At 31.5% G+C, this 18,074-nt stretch overlaps 1 protein-coding gene across 4 annotated transcripts in view; it reads left to right on the top strand.

Annotated features, from left to right (window-relative positions):
• The window catches only part of LOC143056935 (phenylalanine--tRNA ligase beta subunit-like), a 40,234-nt gene that overhangs the window by 14,957 nt on the left and 7,203 nt on the right, over positions 1–18,074 (top strand). For 3 of the 4 annotated variants that reach the window (XM_076230146.1, XM_076230148.1, XM_076230145.1), the window contains exons 5-14: positions 599–665; positions 1,140–1,255; positions 2,530–2,680; positions 6,452–6,560; positions 9,265–9,397; positions 11,870–11,921; positions 12,219–12,280; positions 13,105–13,211; positions 16,104–16,204; positions 16,913–16,993. In XM_076230146.1, the coding sequence (XP_076086261.1) occupies positions 599–665; positions 1,140–1,255; positions 2,530–2,680; positions 6,452–6,560; positions 9,265–9,397; positions 11,870–11,921; positions 12,219–12,280; positions 13,105–13,211; positions 16,104–16,204; positions 16,913–16,993 (979 nt within the window). The other variant, XM_076230147.1, reaches the window with a different exon arrangement.

Consider the following 18,074-nt stretch of genomic DNA (forward strand, 5'->3'; position numbering starts at 1 on the left):
TATCATAATACATGTAAAAGAATTATAAATAGAAAAATGGGGGTCACCAGGCAAAATTTGTTAAGGCATTCAAATGGATAAAACCAGAGGATTCCGAAAATCTTACCAAAATTCCAAAACATGACAAGCGAGCTTCCTTAACAAATATAATTTGAAAAGGATGCAACTAGCATCATTATTATGAAAAGCATAAAGAAGGCTTTTCTACATTGGCTAGAGGTATAGGGGGAGGGTAGAGATCTCATAAACATGTTTAACCTGCCACAATTTTGCGCCTGTCCCAAGTCAGGAGCCTCTGGCCTTTGTTAGTCTTGTATGATTTTTAATTTTAGTTTCTTGTGTATAATTCGGAGTTCAGTATGAAGTCCATTATCACTGTACTAGTATTCATATTTTTTAGGGGCCAGCTAAAGGACACCTATGGGTGCGAGAATTCTCGCTACATTGAAGACCCATTGGTGGACTTCGGCTGTTGTCTGCTCTATGGTCGGGTTGTTGTTGCTTTGACACATTCCCCATTTCCTTTCTCAATTTTATTCAGATAGGGATCTTAAAATCAATTCATCATAATATTATTAACATTTTTATTTATTTCCAGAAAACAGTGCCCAAGATATAAAACTGTAAAACCACAAAAATTACAGCAGATGAAAATTCTACCAGCTGTAAGTAATTCATCTCGCCATACAAATGTTTTCTTCTTTTCTTCTTTTTTTTTTTTTTTAAATTTAGATGCTACATGATATAAGGCAATTAATATGTTTGGTGGAATCATAAATACTACATCACAGAAAGTTAGTTTCCTTCTCATCTTCGATGGATGTTTTTATCCTACCTGCCTGTCTTATCCATACAAAAGTTACTACCGGTAATCACAAAATCTTCTGTTTTTACATGGAACAGATTAACCTCATACAAAACTATTTTCACACCTCTTTTTTTCTGTTTGTTTTATTTGGGTTATACAATCTAAAACATGAACTTTTAAATATGTTGTCATGGAAAAATTTGCATTAGAATGGAACATAATAATAATGTTTTAATTCAAATCATCTCTAATTTTACAACTCTTATATGAAAAGGCAGCCATTTTGATATGGACAGATTGTTTACATTTAGATTTTTTTGTATTTTGTCAGACCCAGCAAGTCAGACCATTTGGAGTTGCAGCAGTTCTGAGGAACATTAAGTTTACTCCAGACAGTTATAAAAGTTTCATTGAACTACAGGATAAGTTACATCACAATCTGTGTAGGTTAGTAATAATTGTTTCAATCTTATTATCTCCCTTGTTTCAGCCTATTTATCTCCCTTTATTATAAAAGTTTCATTGAACTACAGGATAAGTTACATCACAATCTGTGTAGGTTAGTAATCATTGTTTCAATTTTATTATCTTCCTTGTTTCAAACCATTTATCTCCCTTTATTATAAAAGTTTCATTTAACTACAGGATAAGTTACATCACAATCTGTGTAGGTTAGTTGGACTCAGATCACAATTAATTCCCTTTGTTCATGGTCTAGGAATATAGTTCCCAATTATTATATGGGGTGTTTCTTCCCAAGTAATCTGTCTACTGTTTTCTTTGAAATGTTTACTATTTAAGTGGTCCTTTCAGTTGCATATATATTGAAATAAGTAAAACATGTGGAAAAAAATTATTGTTGAAAGTGAAAGTAGTGATTTGGCCAAAATGAAAGTAGGGTAGAAATCAGCCTTCGTCATTTATTCAAGATTCAAATCCTACCATTGGCATGCTAATAGGGCCCTCAAAAGAAAAAGCACTAATGGTCTATAAGCAGTTAAATTTATTTCATGTTTGTAGCGGTACAAATGTTTTAATTCAATTTGACTTTAACTAAAAAATGCATTGTAGCCAAGGGGAAGAATAATTGTGTTTTGAGGCCATTTATCATTGTTTAAATCTTATTATCTCCCTTGTTTCAGTCTATTTATCCCCCTTTATTAGTTACTGTAAATTTATCTCCCTTATCTACAGTTGTGTTCCTTGGCTATTTTGTGAGCTAACAAATAATTTTTAGACAAAAAAGCATTTAAAAAAAAAGAAAAAGTAAATTTATGAGTATCATGAATCTATGGGGCTTACATCATAAAATGAAGAAAAAATACTCAAATTTAATAAAGACAACCTTCAAAAATGGGAGATAACCAAAATTGTATCATGAAAATTAGACTTTGTGAAGTGGTCATAACTAAAGATCACTGTGTAACATTCTACAATTCAATTAATGTAAACAAAACTTGACAATTACAGATAAATTCTGGAACTGAAATGAAACCTTTACGAATGATGAATTCGTTAATTAAATAGAAAGAAAAAGCATTAAAGAGTTATATATTTTAGTAAGAAATTGGTATTGGTATTTTGGTCATTTTTTTAAAAAGATTAAAACAAATTTAACTATAGCTCTTCAAATAAAAGTTACATAAATGGGGGAGGGGGGATACATATTAATCTTTATTATGCAGAAGAATAACTTTTTTATATGTTTACACTGTTTTCAGGAGAAGGACATTGGTTGCTATAGGAACACATGACCTTGATACAATTCAAGGACCATTTATCTATGATGCCAAGCCACCAGCAGATATCAAATTCAAACCCCTGAGTCAAGCCAAAGAATTCACTGCTCCAGAAATGATGGAAATGTATTCTGTAAGTCATTGTAAATTCATTCAAATGATACAGGTTATGAACTTTGACATCCAAATTCAAGGGAGTGAACTGTGACATGAGATTTGAACAAAGAATAACAAACTTTATGTTTCATAGTTGTGTTAGGATTAAACTAAGTGTAACAGCATAGAATGGAAAGGCTATTCCAAACTACATTCCATGCCTTTGTAAAATACCAGTATAATAAATCTAATTGCAGAGTTCTGTTTTTAGATACTTAGACGTGTGGTTTTATTGTCGAGCCTGCAACTTTTGTTGCAGAAAGCTCGACATAGGGATAGTGATCCGGCGTTAGCTCACTTCTTAAAAGCTTTATATTTTAGAAGGTGGAAGACCTGGATGCTTCATACTTTGTATATAGATGCTTCATGTTACGAAGTTTCCGTCAGTCACATGTCCAATGTCCTTGACCTCATTTTCATGGTTCAGTGACCACTTGAAAAAAAGTTCAAATTTTTTGTAATGTTGAATTCTCTCTTATTATAAGTAATAGGATAACTATATTTGATATGTGCGTACCTTGCAAGGTCCTCGTGTCTGTCAGACAGTTTTCACTTGACCTCGACCTCATTTCATGGATCAGTGAACAAGGTTAAGTTTTGGTGGTCAAGTCCATATCTCAGATTCTATAAGCAATAGGGCTATCATATTCGGTGTATGGAAGGACTGTAAGGTGTACATGTCCAACTGGTAGGTGTCATCTGACCTTGACCTCATTTTCATGGTTCAGTGGTTATAGTTCAATTTTTATACGACCGCAAAAATTTTAATTTTTTGGTCGTATATTGCTATCACGTTGGCGTTGTCATCGTCTGCGTCGTCGTCGTCCGAATACTTTTAGTTTTCGCACTCTAACTTTAGTAAAAGTGAATAGAAATCAATGAAATTTTAACACAAGGTTTATGACCACAGAAGGAAGGTTGGGATTGATTTTTGGAGTTGTGGTCCCAACATTTTAGGAATTAGGGGCCAAAAAGGGCCCAAATAAGCATTTTCTTGGTTTTCGCACTATAACTTTAGTTTAAGTGAATAGAAATCTATGAAATTTTGACACAAGGTTTATGACCACAAAAGGACGGTTGGGATTGATTTTGGGAGTTTTGGTTCCAACAGTTTAGGAATAAAGGGCCAAAAAAGGGCCCAAATAAGCATTATTCTTGGTTTTCGCACAATAACTTTAGTATAAGGAAATAGAAATCAATGAAATTTAAACACAAGGTTTATATGACCACAAAAGGAAGGTTTGGATTGATTTTTGGAGTTGAGATCACAACAGTTTATGAATAAGGGGCCAAAAAGGGGCCCAAATAAGCATTATTTTTGGTTTCTGCACCATAACTTTAGTGTAAGTAAATAGAAATCTATGAAATTTAAACACAAGGTTTATGACCATAAAAGGAAGGTTGGGTTTGATTTTGGGAGTTTTGGTCCCAACAGTTTAGGAATAAGGGGCCCAAAGGGTCCAAAATTGAACTTTATGTGATTTCATCAAAAATTGAATAATTGGGGTTCTTTGATATGCCGAATCTAACTATGTATGTAGATTCTTAATTTTTGGTCCCGTTTACAAATTGGTCTACATTAAGGTCCAAAGGGTCCAAAATTAAATTTAGTTTGATTTTAACAAAAATTGAATCCTTGGGGTTCTTTGATATGCTGAATTCAAAAATGTACTTAGATTTTTAATTATTGGCCTAGTTTTCAAGTTGGTCCAAATGGAGGTCCAAAATTAAACTTTGTTTGATTTCATCAAAAATTGAATAAATGGGTTCTTTGATATGCCAAATCTAACTGTGTATGTAGATTCTTAATTTTTGGTCCAGTTTTCAAATTGGTCTGCATTAAGGTCCAAAGGGTCCAAAATTAAACTAAGTTTGATTTTAACAAAAATTAAATTCTTGGGCTTATTTGATATGCTTTATCTAAACATGTACTTTGATTTTTGATTATGGGCCCAGTTTTCAAGTTGGTCCAAATCAGGATTCCATATCAAGTATTGTGCAATAGCAAGAAATTTTCAATTGCACAGTATTGCACAATAACAAGAAATATCTAATTGCACAATATTGTGCAATAGCAATTAATTTTCAATTGGAGTTATCTTTCTTTGTATAGAATAGTAGTTGATTATATATGTTGGAAATTTGCCAGACATGACTTTGATGTCATTTTCTATTTTTATTTGCCAATAACTTTATGTAAATAACTTCATTGGAAATTTGCCAATATAAAATGTTGCTGATGAAGCTTTTTTTCCTTATCTTATCTAAAATGTTTTTAGATAATGTATTTTGGACATTTGCCAGACATGACTATGATGTCATTTTCTATTTTTATTTGCCAATAACTTTATGTAAATAACTTCATTGGAAATTTGCCAATATAAAATGTTGCTGATGAAGTTTTTTTTATTGTTTTATACAATAAACAATGTATATTCACTTTTACTACCAACCAATCTTTACCATTCAGTGATAACAAGCACTTTATTTTACATTTTAATATTTTATGATGTATTTAAAAGAGTAGTTATTGTTGCAAACTCCATTAGAAATTTGAATTGATATCAGTTTTTAAATTTTTCTCATTTCAGATTTCATAAATAAAAAGAAAATTTCTTCAAACATTTTTTTTAGAGGATTAATATTTTACAGCATAGTGAATTGCTCAAAGGCAAAAAATAATTTTTAAGTTCATTAGACCACATTCATTCTGTGTCAGAAACCTATGCTGTGTCAACTATTTAATTTTAGATTTAAATAAGTTTGAAGAAGAAATCTTTAATTGATTTGTAAAATCTTGACATTTGTAAAAAAAAAACCATGTAATGTCAAAAATTTGATCACAATCCAAATTCAGAGCTGTATCACGCTTGAATGTTTTGTCCATACTTGCCCCAACTGTTCAGGGTTCGACCTCTGCGGTCGTATAAAGCTGCGCCCTGCGGAGCACCTGGTTGTGTTTTGGTCTGTTTTTCTCATACCATATGCAATAGGTCTACTAAATTTGTTGTATGATTGTTAAGTGTACATGTCTAGCAGGCAGATGTCATGTGACCTTGATCTCATTTTCATGGTTCAGTGGTCAAAGTTGAGTTTTTGAGTTTTGGTTTTTTTATCTAATGCTATATGCCATAGGTCAACTATATTTGGTTTATCGAAATATTTTATGATCTTTATGTCAGTCGAGCAGGTTTTATTGAACCATGACCTCATTTTCACGGTTCATTGCACAGTGTTAAGTTTTTGTGTTTTGGTCTATTTTTCTTAAACTATATATGTTGTATAGAAGCATTGTTAGCTGTACCTGTCTGCCTGGCATGGTTCATCTGACCTGGACCTCTTTTTCAAGGTTCATTGGTCTTTGTTTAGTTATCTTGGTTAATGTTAAGTTTATGTGACAGTTGTAATAAAGCTTAGCTTTATACTTAGGACTATCAACATAATATCAATGATTAGTATAGAAGGCGAGACATTTCAGCATGTGCACTCTTGTTGTATTGTACTCAACTAGCATTATTCAAAACACACAGACACCCCTTCAACCAAAGATGAATTACAGTATACTGTAGTCCTTCTGTCTGTTTAATCAGTGTAAACATATCCTGCTTGAAGTGAACTTGTATGCCTTAAGCAATTGATCTCAAACTTAACCATATTATTTAGATTAATATTACTAGGAGTCAATTGTATAGAAAGAAACAATCTTTAAGGACAATATATCAGTTTTTATTTTTTTACTGTTTTACAGTTAGATAGTCACTTGAAGCCATATCTTCCTATCATCAGAGACAGTCCAGTCTACCCTGTGATTTATGACAGGAACAACGTTGTGCTGTCCATGCCACCTATCATAAATGGTAAATATTACAGAAATATTTTCAGGATTGAAATAAATAAAAAAATCACATTTAAACCAGGGCTTCCAAAATTTTTCTGAGCCAGCCGGACATTTTATATCTGATCCGAATTTTAATCCCCAAGACTAAGTCACAAAAGGCAATTATGGTAATCAGATGGCCATCCCAATGAATGACATAAATTTAGATTGAAAACGAAATTGAAATTTACTTTGATATGAATTTGATGTTCTGACATAAACTGTTAAAATTGGCATTGCATCATTCAAAGTGTGCACATAAGTGTGTTCAAATCTGTATTAGACTCTTTATTTGTGCAAATTGACGTTGTCTAGAACTTTATTTTCGTTTTTAAAGTCACATTTTTCAAAACCGGATGTTGACTTGACAATGGTAAAACATGGACCATAAATGGATACGTAAAATCCGTGTACGTTTACATAGCACGACTGAGCGAAGAAGCTCTTTCCATGTTATTTCTTCAACAAAATACTTGAAATGAACGTTAGGTACAGGTATCAATGATAGTTTTAGAATTTTGAAGAAATGTAGGATGCATAATTGAATTTCCCACCTGTGCACATGCGCACACGTGTTCTTGTTAATACAACATAGTTCTGACGATTTTTTCATGTAAAACCGTTTTAAATGTTTCATCAAATCAAGTTTATAAATGTATTTATTATAAATTTGATCTTTTGGACTAAATCAATTAGATACAAACCGCTGAAATGTACGAAAGTAATTGAGAATGGACCGATTAATTTATACTATGTCCGGTACTGAAATTAGTTTACCTGTCACCTGAACAGGTAGTTTTCAGCTGTCCAACAACTAATTAGCCTTGATTAAAATTAGAAAGTATTGAAGTAAGGGTTGTTTTGATAGTAATTAATCAACATGTCACTTTTATGACCGGAAATGTATGGCTGTTAAAGGCTAAATGTTGGGTCAAAAAGATCGTGAATTATATTAAAATGACCGAAAAAGCATTGAAAACTAAAAAGTATATGACCGTTTCATGCTTTTCCCAGCCGGTCTTTTACCGGACATTATACAAATGACCGGAATATATGACCGTTTTGGAAGCCCTGATTTAAACATTTCATTTGAAAGATAGTAGGCGTGTAGGAAAGGTAGATATATATTTTGGGATTCATTAGTTATGCATGGTTTTATGTCCATTAAATAGGGATGGTAACGAGTACTCGAGTACTCGGGTACTCGATCGAAAGACCGAGTACTCGAGTACAGTTTTAGTACTCGGATACTCGTTTGACTGTTATACATCTTGAGATATTTCTCTTCACATTCCCACTCACTTTAGTTCTTTTGAAATAACCCATTCGTAATACTTAGATAAAATCAATTAACAACATAAATATAATATATTGAGGCTACTTTTTGTTATAATAGTAGTACCAGCAACGTCCTTTTCTTCCGAGGCAATTTTTTCATATACATTTATTGTAACAAAAATAGAAAGCCAAACAGTCTTTCGTCTGAAATTGTTGACCAGATCATATTTCTAAACAAGAACAAAATGACCTGCGTTGAACCCTACACAACTGATAAGACACATTTTAACGGTGTTTGTACACGATCAACACCTTCATGGATTAATAATTAACTCATCACAAGCCGTAAAAACTTACCTTTGTTTGTTTATTAAACGTAATTGGTATGAGATGTATATTTAAATTAATTTAATTACTCTGTATTTGAAACTGAACCTTAATTGTTTTATTTCCAATTGAAAGATATAGGTGAGAGCGACATTCAAACCCAAAAGTCAAAAATAAACTGACAACAGCATGGCTAAAAAAATATCAGACAAACGATAGCGCAAAAAAAAACCGAAAGAAAAAGTAAGACTGAACAACACGAATAAGCACAAGTAACTGAAGTCCAATATTGTTGTTGCCAATAAATGGACAATTCGTATTATAAAAAAATACGAACTCATAAGGAACAGACGATACAAACATGTAAATTGTCTACTTTGTCGGACTTTATATGTAAATATTTTTTATCTTTGTTTGGAATAAGGTTCATGAACACGAACACAAACAATTATTGCTGTTATGATTATAAGTTATTTATAGAAACTGCATTCGGTAATTCATTGTTTAATTAACACAAACAAAACAGCATCAAGCTATGCTTGTAGTACTACGTTTGTCTTTCGTTAACATGTTCATGAAAGGTATTAACAAAAATACTGCATCCCACCTAAAATCTAAACTTTTCAATAAACATTTAAGCTTCATCCGAGTACTCGCGAGTACTCGAGTATCATGACAGAGTATCCGAGTATTAAATTTCAGATCTTTTGACATCCCTACCATTAAATGTATGGAATATTACATTAAAAAAAAGTATGTTGGTTATTGGAATTAGTTGTTATTCTAGATACATTCATTTTCTTATGAATAAAATAAGATGTGGGGTAAGCATATAAAACACACTGATCATGACAAAATTACATGTATATTATCCATTAGAGAGAAGAAAAAAATTCCATTGATTATGTTAATTAAAATGATTTGTGCTTCCTTGTCAATCTCTAGGGCTGATATTACTTTCATATGTAAAGCAGCTGTTATTTTATCCAAGGCAAATGTTCTTATACACTAAAAATTTTTGTTGTTGACAAACAGTTATGCTTTTAAAACTTCACTCCATCGACATACTTTAATTTTAGGTGACCACAGTAAGATTACACTGGACACCAGAAATGTCTTCATAGAATCTACAGCAACTGATCTAAACAAAGCTAAAATTGTCTTAGATACAATTGTTACAATGTTCAGTGAATATTGTGATCAACCTTTCACGTGAGTACAGATTTAAACAAAGCTAAAATTGTCTTAGATACAATTGTCACAATGTTCAGTGAATATTGTGATCAACCTTTCACGTGAGTACAGATTTAAACAAAGCTAAAATTGTCTTAGATACAATTGTCACAATGTTCAGTGAATATTGTGATCAACCTTTCACATGAGTACAGATTTAAACAAAGCTAAAATTGTCTTAGATACAATTGTCACAATGTTCAGTGAATATTGTGATCAACCTTTCACGTGAGTACAGATTTAAACAAAGCTAAAACTGTCTTAGATACAATTGTCACAATGTTCAGTGAATATTGTGATCAACCTTTCACGTGAGTACAGATCTAAACAAAGCTAAAACTGTCTTAGATACAATTGTCACAATGTTCAGTGAATATTGTGATCAACCTTTCACGTGAGTACAGATTTAAACAAAGCTAAAATTGTCTTAGATACAATTGTCACAATGTTCAGTGAATATTGTGATCAACCTTTCACGTGAGTACAGATTTAAACAAAGCTAAAATTGTCTTAGATACAATTGTCACAATGTTCAGTGAATATTGTGATCAACCTTTCACGTGAGTACAGATTTAAACAAAGCTAAAATTGTCTTAGATACAATTGTCACAATGTTCAGTGAATATTGTGATCAACCTTTCACGTGAGTACAGATTTAAACAAAGCTAAAATTGTCTTAGATACAATTGTCACAATGTTCAGTGAATATTGTGATCAACCTTTCACTTGAGTACAGATCTAAACAAAGCTAAAACTGTCTTAGATACAATCGTCACAATGTTCAGTGAATATTGTGATCAACCTTTCACGTGAGTACAGATTTAAACAAAGCTAAAATTGTCTTAGATACAATTGTCACAATGTTCAGTGAATATTGTGATCAACCTTTCGCGTGAGTACAGATCTAAACAAAGCTAAAACTGTCTTAGATACAATCGTCACAATGTTCAGTGAATATTGTGATCAACCTTTCACGTGAGTACAGATTTAAACAAAGCTAAAATTGTCTTAGATACAATCGTCACAATGTTCAGTGAATATTGTGATCAACCTTTCACGTGAGTACAGATTTAAACAAAGCTAAAATTGTCTTAGATACAATTGCAACAATGTTCAGTGAATATTGTGATCAACCTTTCACGTGAGTACAGATTTAAACAAAGCTAAAATTGTCTTAGATACAATTGTCACAATGTTCAGTGAATATTGTGATCAACCTTTCACTTGAGTACAGATCTAAACAAAGCTAAAACTGTCTTAGATACAATCGTCACAATGTTCAGTGAATATTGTGATCAACCTTTCACGTGAGTACAGATTTAAACAAAGCTAAAATTGTCTTAGATACAATTGTCACAATGTTCAGTGAATATTGTGATCAACCTTTCACGTGAGTACAGATCTAAACAAAGCTAAAATTGTCTTAGATACAATTGTCACAATGTTCAGTGAATATTGTGATCAACCTTTCACGTGAGTACAGATTTAAACAAAGCTAAAACTGTCTTAGATACAATCGTCACAATGCTCAGTGAATATTGTGATCAACCTTTCACGTGAGTACAGATTTAAACAAAGCTAAAATTGTCTTAGATACAATTGTCACAATGTTCAGTGAATATTGTGATCAACCTTTCACGTGAGTACAGATTTAAACAAAGCTAAAATTGTCTTAGATACAATTGTCACAATGTTCAGTGAATATTGTGATCAACCGTTCAGGTGCGTATAGTTGTATTAACGACAGATATCACATAATTAAGATCATGAAATAAATGATAATGACAAATTTAAGTGGTTTTATTTTCTGGTTTTGAGAAAGTCAGGGAGGATTGGCTGTTTCTTGTGGCTGTGTTAACAATGTTTAAGTTTTGGATTATTTTAGTTAAAGGAAAAACCTGTGTGGTAGATATTTGGAAAGCAGATGTATTAGAATTGGTACCTTTTATTTCCATATAGATTATTTGATTCTGTCCGTCAGTTGTGGTCTATTGTCTTAGAAGATTTGGATTAGTATATATACATGTTAATTAAGGTTTATGATTATATCCGTATAAGTGAAACAGCTAATGGTAAATTAATGATATCAAAGTTAACATCATTTAATACTCAAGATGCGTGTATGCTATAAAAGAACTATTACTGTAAATTCAGAAATTGTTGCAAGAATTTTATTGATGTAAGTAATTTGATTGAATGAGTATTGCATAATAAGTACTTGCATTATGATATCAGATATATATAAATAACATTTCTGTATAACTGTATGCAAATTTTCCTGCAATTGCAATAATTAATGCATTTTAATTCTTTTCTAAAAAAAATCCAATAAGAAATGCACGCAATAATTTATGAATTTTCAGTATACCTAATAACGTATGTTTCTGGAGCCATAAGTTTGGTAAATGATCTAATTTCCCTGAATCAATGTGACATTAATTTATATTTCAGAGTAGAACCAGTAGAGGTTACACATTCTGATGGCTCAGTACACCTGTACCCAGTAAGTAAATCACAATAAAATAAAAATGTATGTTAAGTCAAAATTATATTAATGTAAAGAAATTTAGATTCCCTTTATGTTTGTGTCATTTTTTGTTGTTGACGAAATTAGATTTAGGTCTGTATTACCGGTACCTAATTTTAATTTCATAATTTCACATTTTATTTTAGAAGAATCCTTATACTGGTTTATTTCCAAAAGTTCAAATTCTAAGGATAAATTCTTATTTCAAAAGTATCAGAAAATAAAAGCTCTCATAAGATTAAAAGTTGCATATATAAAAAATATATTTTCTAGGAATTGCCGTACAGATATGAAGAGGTTGATGTAGACGATGTCAATAAAAAAGTAGGAATAAGGTTTGTATATAATAATTAATGATGTTAATATAAACCAGAGGGGGTTTAACAGAATGGCAAGAAACTCCTAATGATTAAACAGCCTATGATAAACCACTTTGTCAGCACACTAAGACCGCTGTAGCATACATGTCTTACAAACATATCTACAATGAGAAATAATGAAATAGAATCTTTTTAGTTCTAATGAAATAATGAAATAGAATCTTTTTAGTTCTAATGAAATAATGAAATAATGAAATAGAATCTGTTTAGTTCTATTTCCTTAGGCAAAATCAATGATATTGGCTTATGACCTCACACTTTCCCTTTCTGTTAGAATGATGAAAACTCATATCACTCTGGAAGCATGGGAATTCTGGATAGATAATTTTAATACAGACAAATCATAGAGAATATTTAAGAAAAATAGGGATACTAAGTGTTAAATTATCATTAGACTGTTGACATTTATATTCATTGGTGATTTATAATACTCTATTTTAGAAGGACTGAAAAATACAAATTAAACCTTTAAAAAACCTAAAATTTTAAACTACAAAAAGATCATTATGATCACAATGAGTGTGGAATATAAGTCATCAATACTGCAACCCAAGGGGAGAAAAAAAACCATCAAGGTCAACATATAGTATTCAACGACAGATAAAGCTTTCTATGATATATTGATATGTCATGTAAATTTGAATATTTTAAAGATCAGGAGAATAGTATGCCATTACTTGATTGTCAATTCAATTATTTTTTCATTTATATCAGATAATTAATTAGTCAATCTAAATCCAGTGATGATGTTAAAAATAAATATATATTTTATGTTTCAGTATATCAGCAGATACTATGTCCAATCTTCTGACTAAAATGTGTTTGAAATCTGAAGTATTACCTGGAGGAGTAAAGATTAAAGTAGAGATTCCACCAACCAGACATGATATCCTTTCTCAACGTCCAATCAAAATGCACACATTAACACATTGAATATTTAAGGGGCACTAGCTACAAAATATATAAAAAATCTAAAATATTATGTTTTTGCTCAATCATTAAGGAAATGCAAATAGTGAAAAAAATTATTTGCTTTTTAGCTCACCTGGCCCGAAGGGCCAAGTGAGCTTTTCTCATCACTTGGCGTCCGTCGTCCGTCGTCGTCCGTCGTCGTCGTCGTCCGTCGTCGTTAACTTTTACAAAAATCTTCTCCTCTGAAACTACTGGGCCAAATCAAACCAAACTTGGCCACAATCATCATTGGGGTATCTAGTTTAAAAAATGTGTGGCGTGACCCGGTCAACCAACCAAGATGGCCGCCATGGCTAAAAATAGAACATAGGGGTAAAATGCAGTTTTTGGCTTATAACTCAAAAACCAAAGCATTTAGAGCAAATCTGACATGGGGTAAAAATGTTTATCAGGTCAAGATCTATCTGCCCTGAAATTTTCAGATGAATCGGTCAATCGGTTGTTGGGTTGCTGCCCCTGAATTGGTAATTTTGAGGAAATTTTGCTGTTTTTGGTTATTATCTTGAATATTATTATAGATAGAGATAAACTGTAAACAGCAATAATGTTCAGCAAAGTAAGATCTACAAATAAGTTGAACATGACCAAAATGGTCAGTTGACCCGTTTAGGAGTTATTGCCCTTTATAGTCAATTTTTAACCATTTTTCGTTAATTAAAGTAATCTTTTACAAAAATCTTCTCCTCTGAAACTACTGGGCTAAATTAATCCAAACTTGGCCACAATCATCTTTGGGGTATCTAGTTTAAAAAATGTGTGGCGTGACCTGGTCAATCAACCAAGATGGCCGCCACGGCTAAAAATAGAACAAAGGGGTAAAATGCAGTTTTTGGCTTATAACTCAAAAACCAAAGCATTTTGAGGAAATCTGACGGGATAAAAATGTTTATCAGGTCAAGATCTATCTGCCCTGAAATTTTCAGATGAATCAGTCAATCAGTTGTTTGGTTGCTGCCCCTGAATTGGTAATTTTGAGGAAATTTTGCTGTTTTTGGTTATTATCTTGAATATTATTATAGATAGAGATAAACTGTAAACAGCAATAATGTTCAGCAAAGTAAGATCTACAAATAAGTCAACATGACCAAAATGGTCAGTTGACCCGTTTAGGAGTTATTGCCCTTTATAGTCAATTTTAACCATTTTTCATAAATTAAATTAATCTTTTACAAAAATCTTCTTCTCTGAAACTACTGGGCCAAATTAATCCAAACTTGGCCACAATCATCTTTGGGGTATCTAGTTTAAAAAATGTGTGGCGTGACCTGGTCAACCAACCAAGATGGCCGCCACCGCTAAAAATAGAACATAGGGGTAAAATGCAGTTTTTGGCTTATAACTCAAAAACCAAAGCATTTTGAGGAAATCTGACATGGGATAAAAATGTTTATCAGGTCAAGATCTATCTGCCCTGAAATTTTCAGATGAATCGGTCAATCGGTTGTTGGGTTGCTGCCCCTGAATTGGTAATTTTGAGGAAATTTTGCTGTTTTTGGTTATTATCTTGAATATTATTATAGATAGAGATAAATTGTAAACAGCAATAATGTTCAGCAAAGTAAGATCTACAAATAAGTCAACATGACCAAAATGGTCAGTTGACCCCTTTAGGAGTTATTGCCCTTTATAGTCAATCTTTAACCATTTTTCATAAATCTAAGTAATCTTTTACAAAATCTCCACTGAAACTACTAGGCCACAATCATCTTTGGGGTATCTAGTTTGAAAAATGTGTCCGATGACCTGGCCATTCAACCAAGATGGCCGCCACGGCTAGAAATAGAACATAGGGGTAAAATGCAGTTTTTGGCTTATAACTATGAATTCAAAGCATCTAGAGCAAATCTGACAAGAAGTTAAATTGTTAATCAAGTCAATATCTATCTGCCCTGAATTTTTCAGATGAATTGGACAACTGGTTGTTGGGTTGCTGCCCTCCAATTGGTAATTTTTAAAGAAATTTTGCCGTTTTTGGTTATCTTGAATACTATTATAGATAGCGATAAACTGTAAACAGCAATAATGTTCAGCAAAGTAAGATCTACAAATAAGTCAACATGACCTAAATGGTCAATTGACCCCTTAAGGAGTTATTGCCCTTTATAGTCAATTTTTAACAATTTTCATTAATTTGGTAAATATATGTAAATTTTTACCAAATATAGTTCTCTGTTACTAATGGGCAAAGTTCATTATAGATATAATTGTAAGAAGCAAAATCGTTCAGTAAAGTAAGAACTTCAAACACATCACCATCACCAAAATACAATTTTGTCATGAATCCATTTGTGTCCTTTGTTTAATATGCACATAGACCAAGGTGAGCGACACAGGCTCTTTAGAGCCTCTAGTTTAGCAGCCAGTGTGGTTCAGTCTTAATAAGATAAAAAAAACATTTATTATTAATTATTCACTTGCAAGTTAATAATTCGATCTCATTGAATCCATATTCATGTGAACGTCATTTTAACCCCTTTAAAATGTGTAGAGTTATTTAAAGGAAAAGAATGTCAACATTGAAAGTGAAACAAAGCTAAATCGTTTGATTGACTTATTTGATCTACAAAAAATCATTCTAAAACAGGTAAAAACGATGATAAACACTTATTTTTCATTTATAATATGAAATTAAACGGACCTAGAAAAATCCAATTACACAAGTTCCCAGTCTATTTATATCTATATTTATGTTTATATTACTTATATGACCATTGGGGGTCTAAGGAAGTCAACTCTATAGTTATTTAGATTGGGTCTTTAAGAAAGAAATATTATTGTTCTAATTATTAACCTTAACGAGTGGTACATGTGATTCACCCATGTGATGTAATAGAAGATGTTGCTATAGCTTATGGGTACAACAAAATTATAAAGAAAATACCAGCTACAAGTACAATTGCAGATCAGGTAATGTCCTAGATATTGACTCTATTGATGATACATGTACTTATCTTTGAAGCTGACGGTCAATAAACATTTAATTTGTTGAGTACTCATTTTCATGGATTTCATTGAATGAAATTTTAATATTTAACAGAGTTTTAAATTTCCTTGGTTTCTATGCGAAACTGCAAAACATACAATTGATCCTCAATCCACTCAAATATGTACTTTGCCCATACATATCCTTGTAAATTCAATGCTGACCTTCTGATGTTGTGTTTTCTGTGGTCGGGTTGCTGTCTCTTTGACACATTCCCCATTTCCATTCTCAATTTTACTACCTGAAATAAATTGATCCTCGGTACTTGATATTTACTTTTTATATACAAAACACATGAAAATTTTGACATTTTAAAATACTGAAACTATCTTAGCAAGGAAAAACTTAATATTAAATGGTAACCTCTATATTGTTGTGAATAAAGTCTGATTGGAGATTGGTTTCATGTTCAAATGATATAATCTTATTTCAAACCACATGACTTTAAAGGAACAAAACAGTGAAACAGAAAAATGCATTGAATTTACAAGGATTCAGGGATATTTGTCATACAGCATATAATTCTCATGTATAAAAATAACTTGGAATTAGCAAGTATTTATACCACTTTTAAATAGAAACATCATCAGATTCAACTACAATGCTAGAATAATTTAATATTTCTTTTTCAGTTCCCTGTAAACAAACTGACAGATCTCTTAAGACAGGAAGTGGCTTGTGCAGGCTTTACTGAAGTTTTAACCTTTGCCCTGGTTAGTTTTATTTAAAAAGCTTTGATTTGTTTGACAGAAGTATTATAGTTGCTTTTGTTCTAATATGTATTTTTGAATAAGCTATGGTATGGCACATTAGGGCTAAATTATGTTCATATTTAAGAATATACTCAATTTAACACATTCACAAAATTTGACAGTTTAACCAAAGTATAATAATAGCTTTTGTTCTGGTATACATGTATGTTTGAATAAGCTACAATATGACATATTAGGGCTAAGTAATGTTTATACAGGAAGATATACTCAATTTAACACATTCACAAAATTTGACAGTTTAACCAAAGTATAATAATAGCTTTTGTTCTGGTATACATGTATGTTTGAATAAGCTACAATATGACATATTAGGGCTAAGTAATGTTTATACAGGAAGATATACTCAATTTAGCACATTCACAAAATTTGACAGTTTAACCAAAGTATAATAATAGCTTTTGTTCTGGTATACATGTATGTTTGAATAAGCTACAATATGACATATTAGGGCTAAGTAATGTTTATACAGGAAGATATACTCAATTTAGCACATTCACAAAATTTGACAGTTTAACCAAAGTATAATAATAGCTTTTGTTCTGGTATACATGTATGTTTGAATAAGCTACAATATGACATATTAGGGCTAAGTAATGTTTATACAGGAAGATATACTCAATTTAGCACATTCACAAAATTTGACAGTTTAACCAAAGTATAATAATAGCTTTTGTTCTGGTATACATGTATGTTTGAATAAGCTACAATATGACATATTAGGGCTAAGTAATGTTTATACAGGAAGATATACTCAATTTAGCACATTCACAAAATTTGACAGTTTAACCAAAGTATAATAATAGCTTTTGTTCTGGTATACATGTATGTTTGAATAAGCTACAATATGACATATTAGGGCTAAGTAATGTTTATACAGGAAGATATACTCAATTTAACACATTCACAAAATTTGACAGTTTAACCAAAGTATAATAATAGCTTTTGTTCTGGTATACATGTATGTTTGAATAAGCTACAATATGACATATTAGGGCTAAGTAATGTTTATACAGGAAGATAT

This window comes from Mytilus galloprovincialis, chromosome 13 (genome assembly GCF_965363235.1).
Source record: "Mytilus galloprovincialis chromosome 13, xbMytGall1.hap1.1, whole genome shotgun sequence".
NCBI lineage: Eukaryota > Metazoa > Mollusca > Bivalvia > Mytilida > Mytilidae > Mytilus > Mytilus galloprovincialis.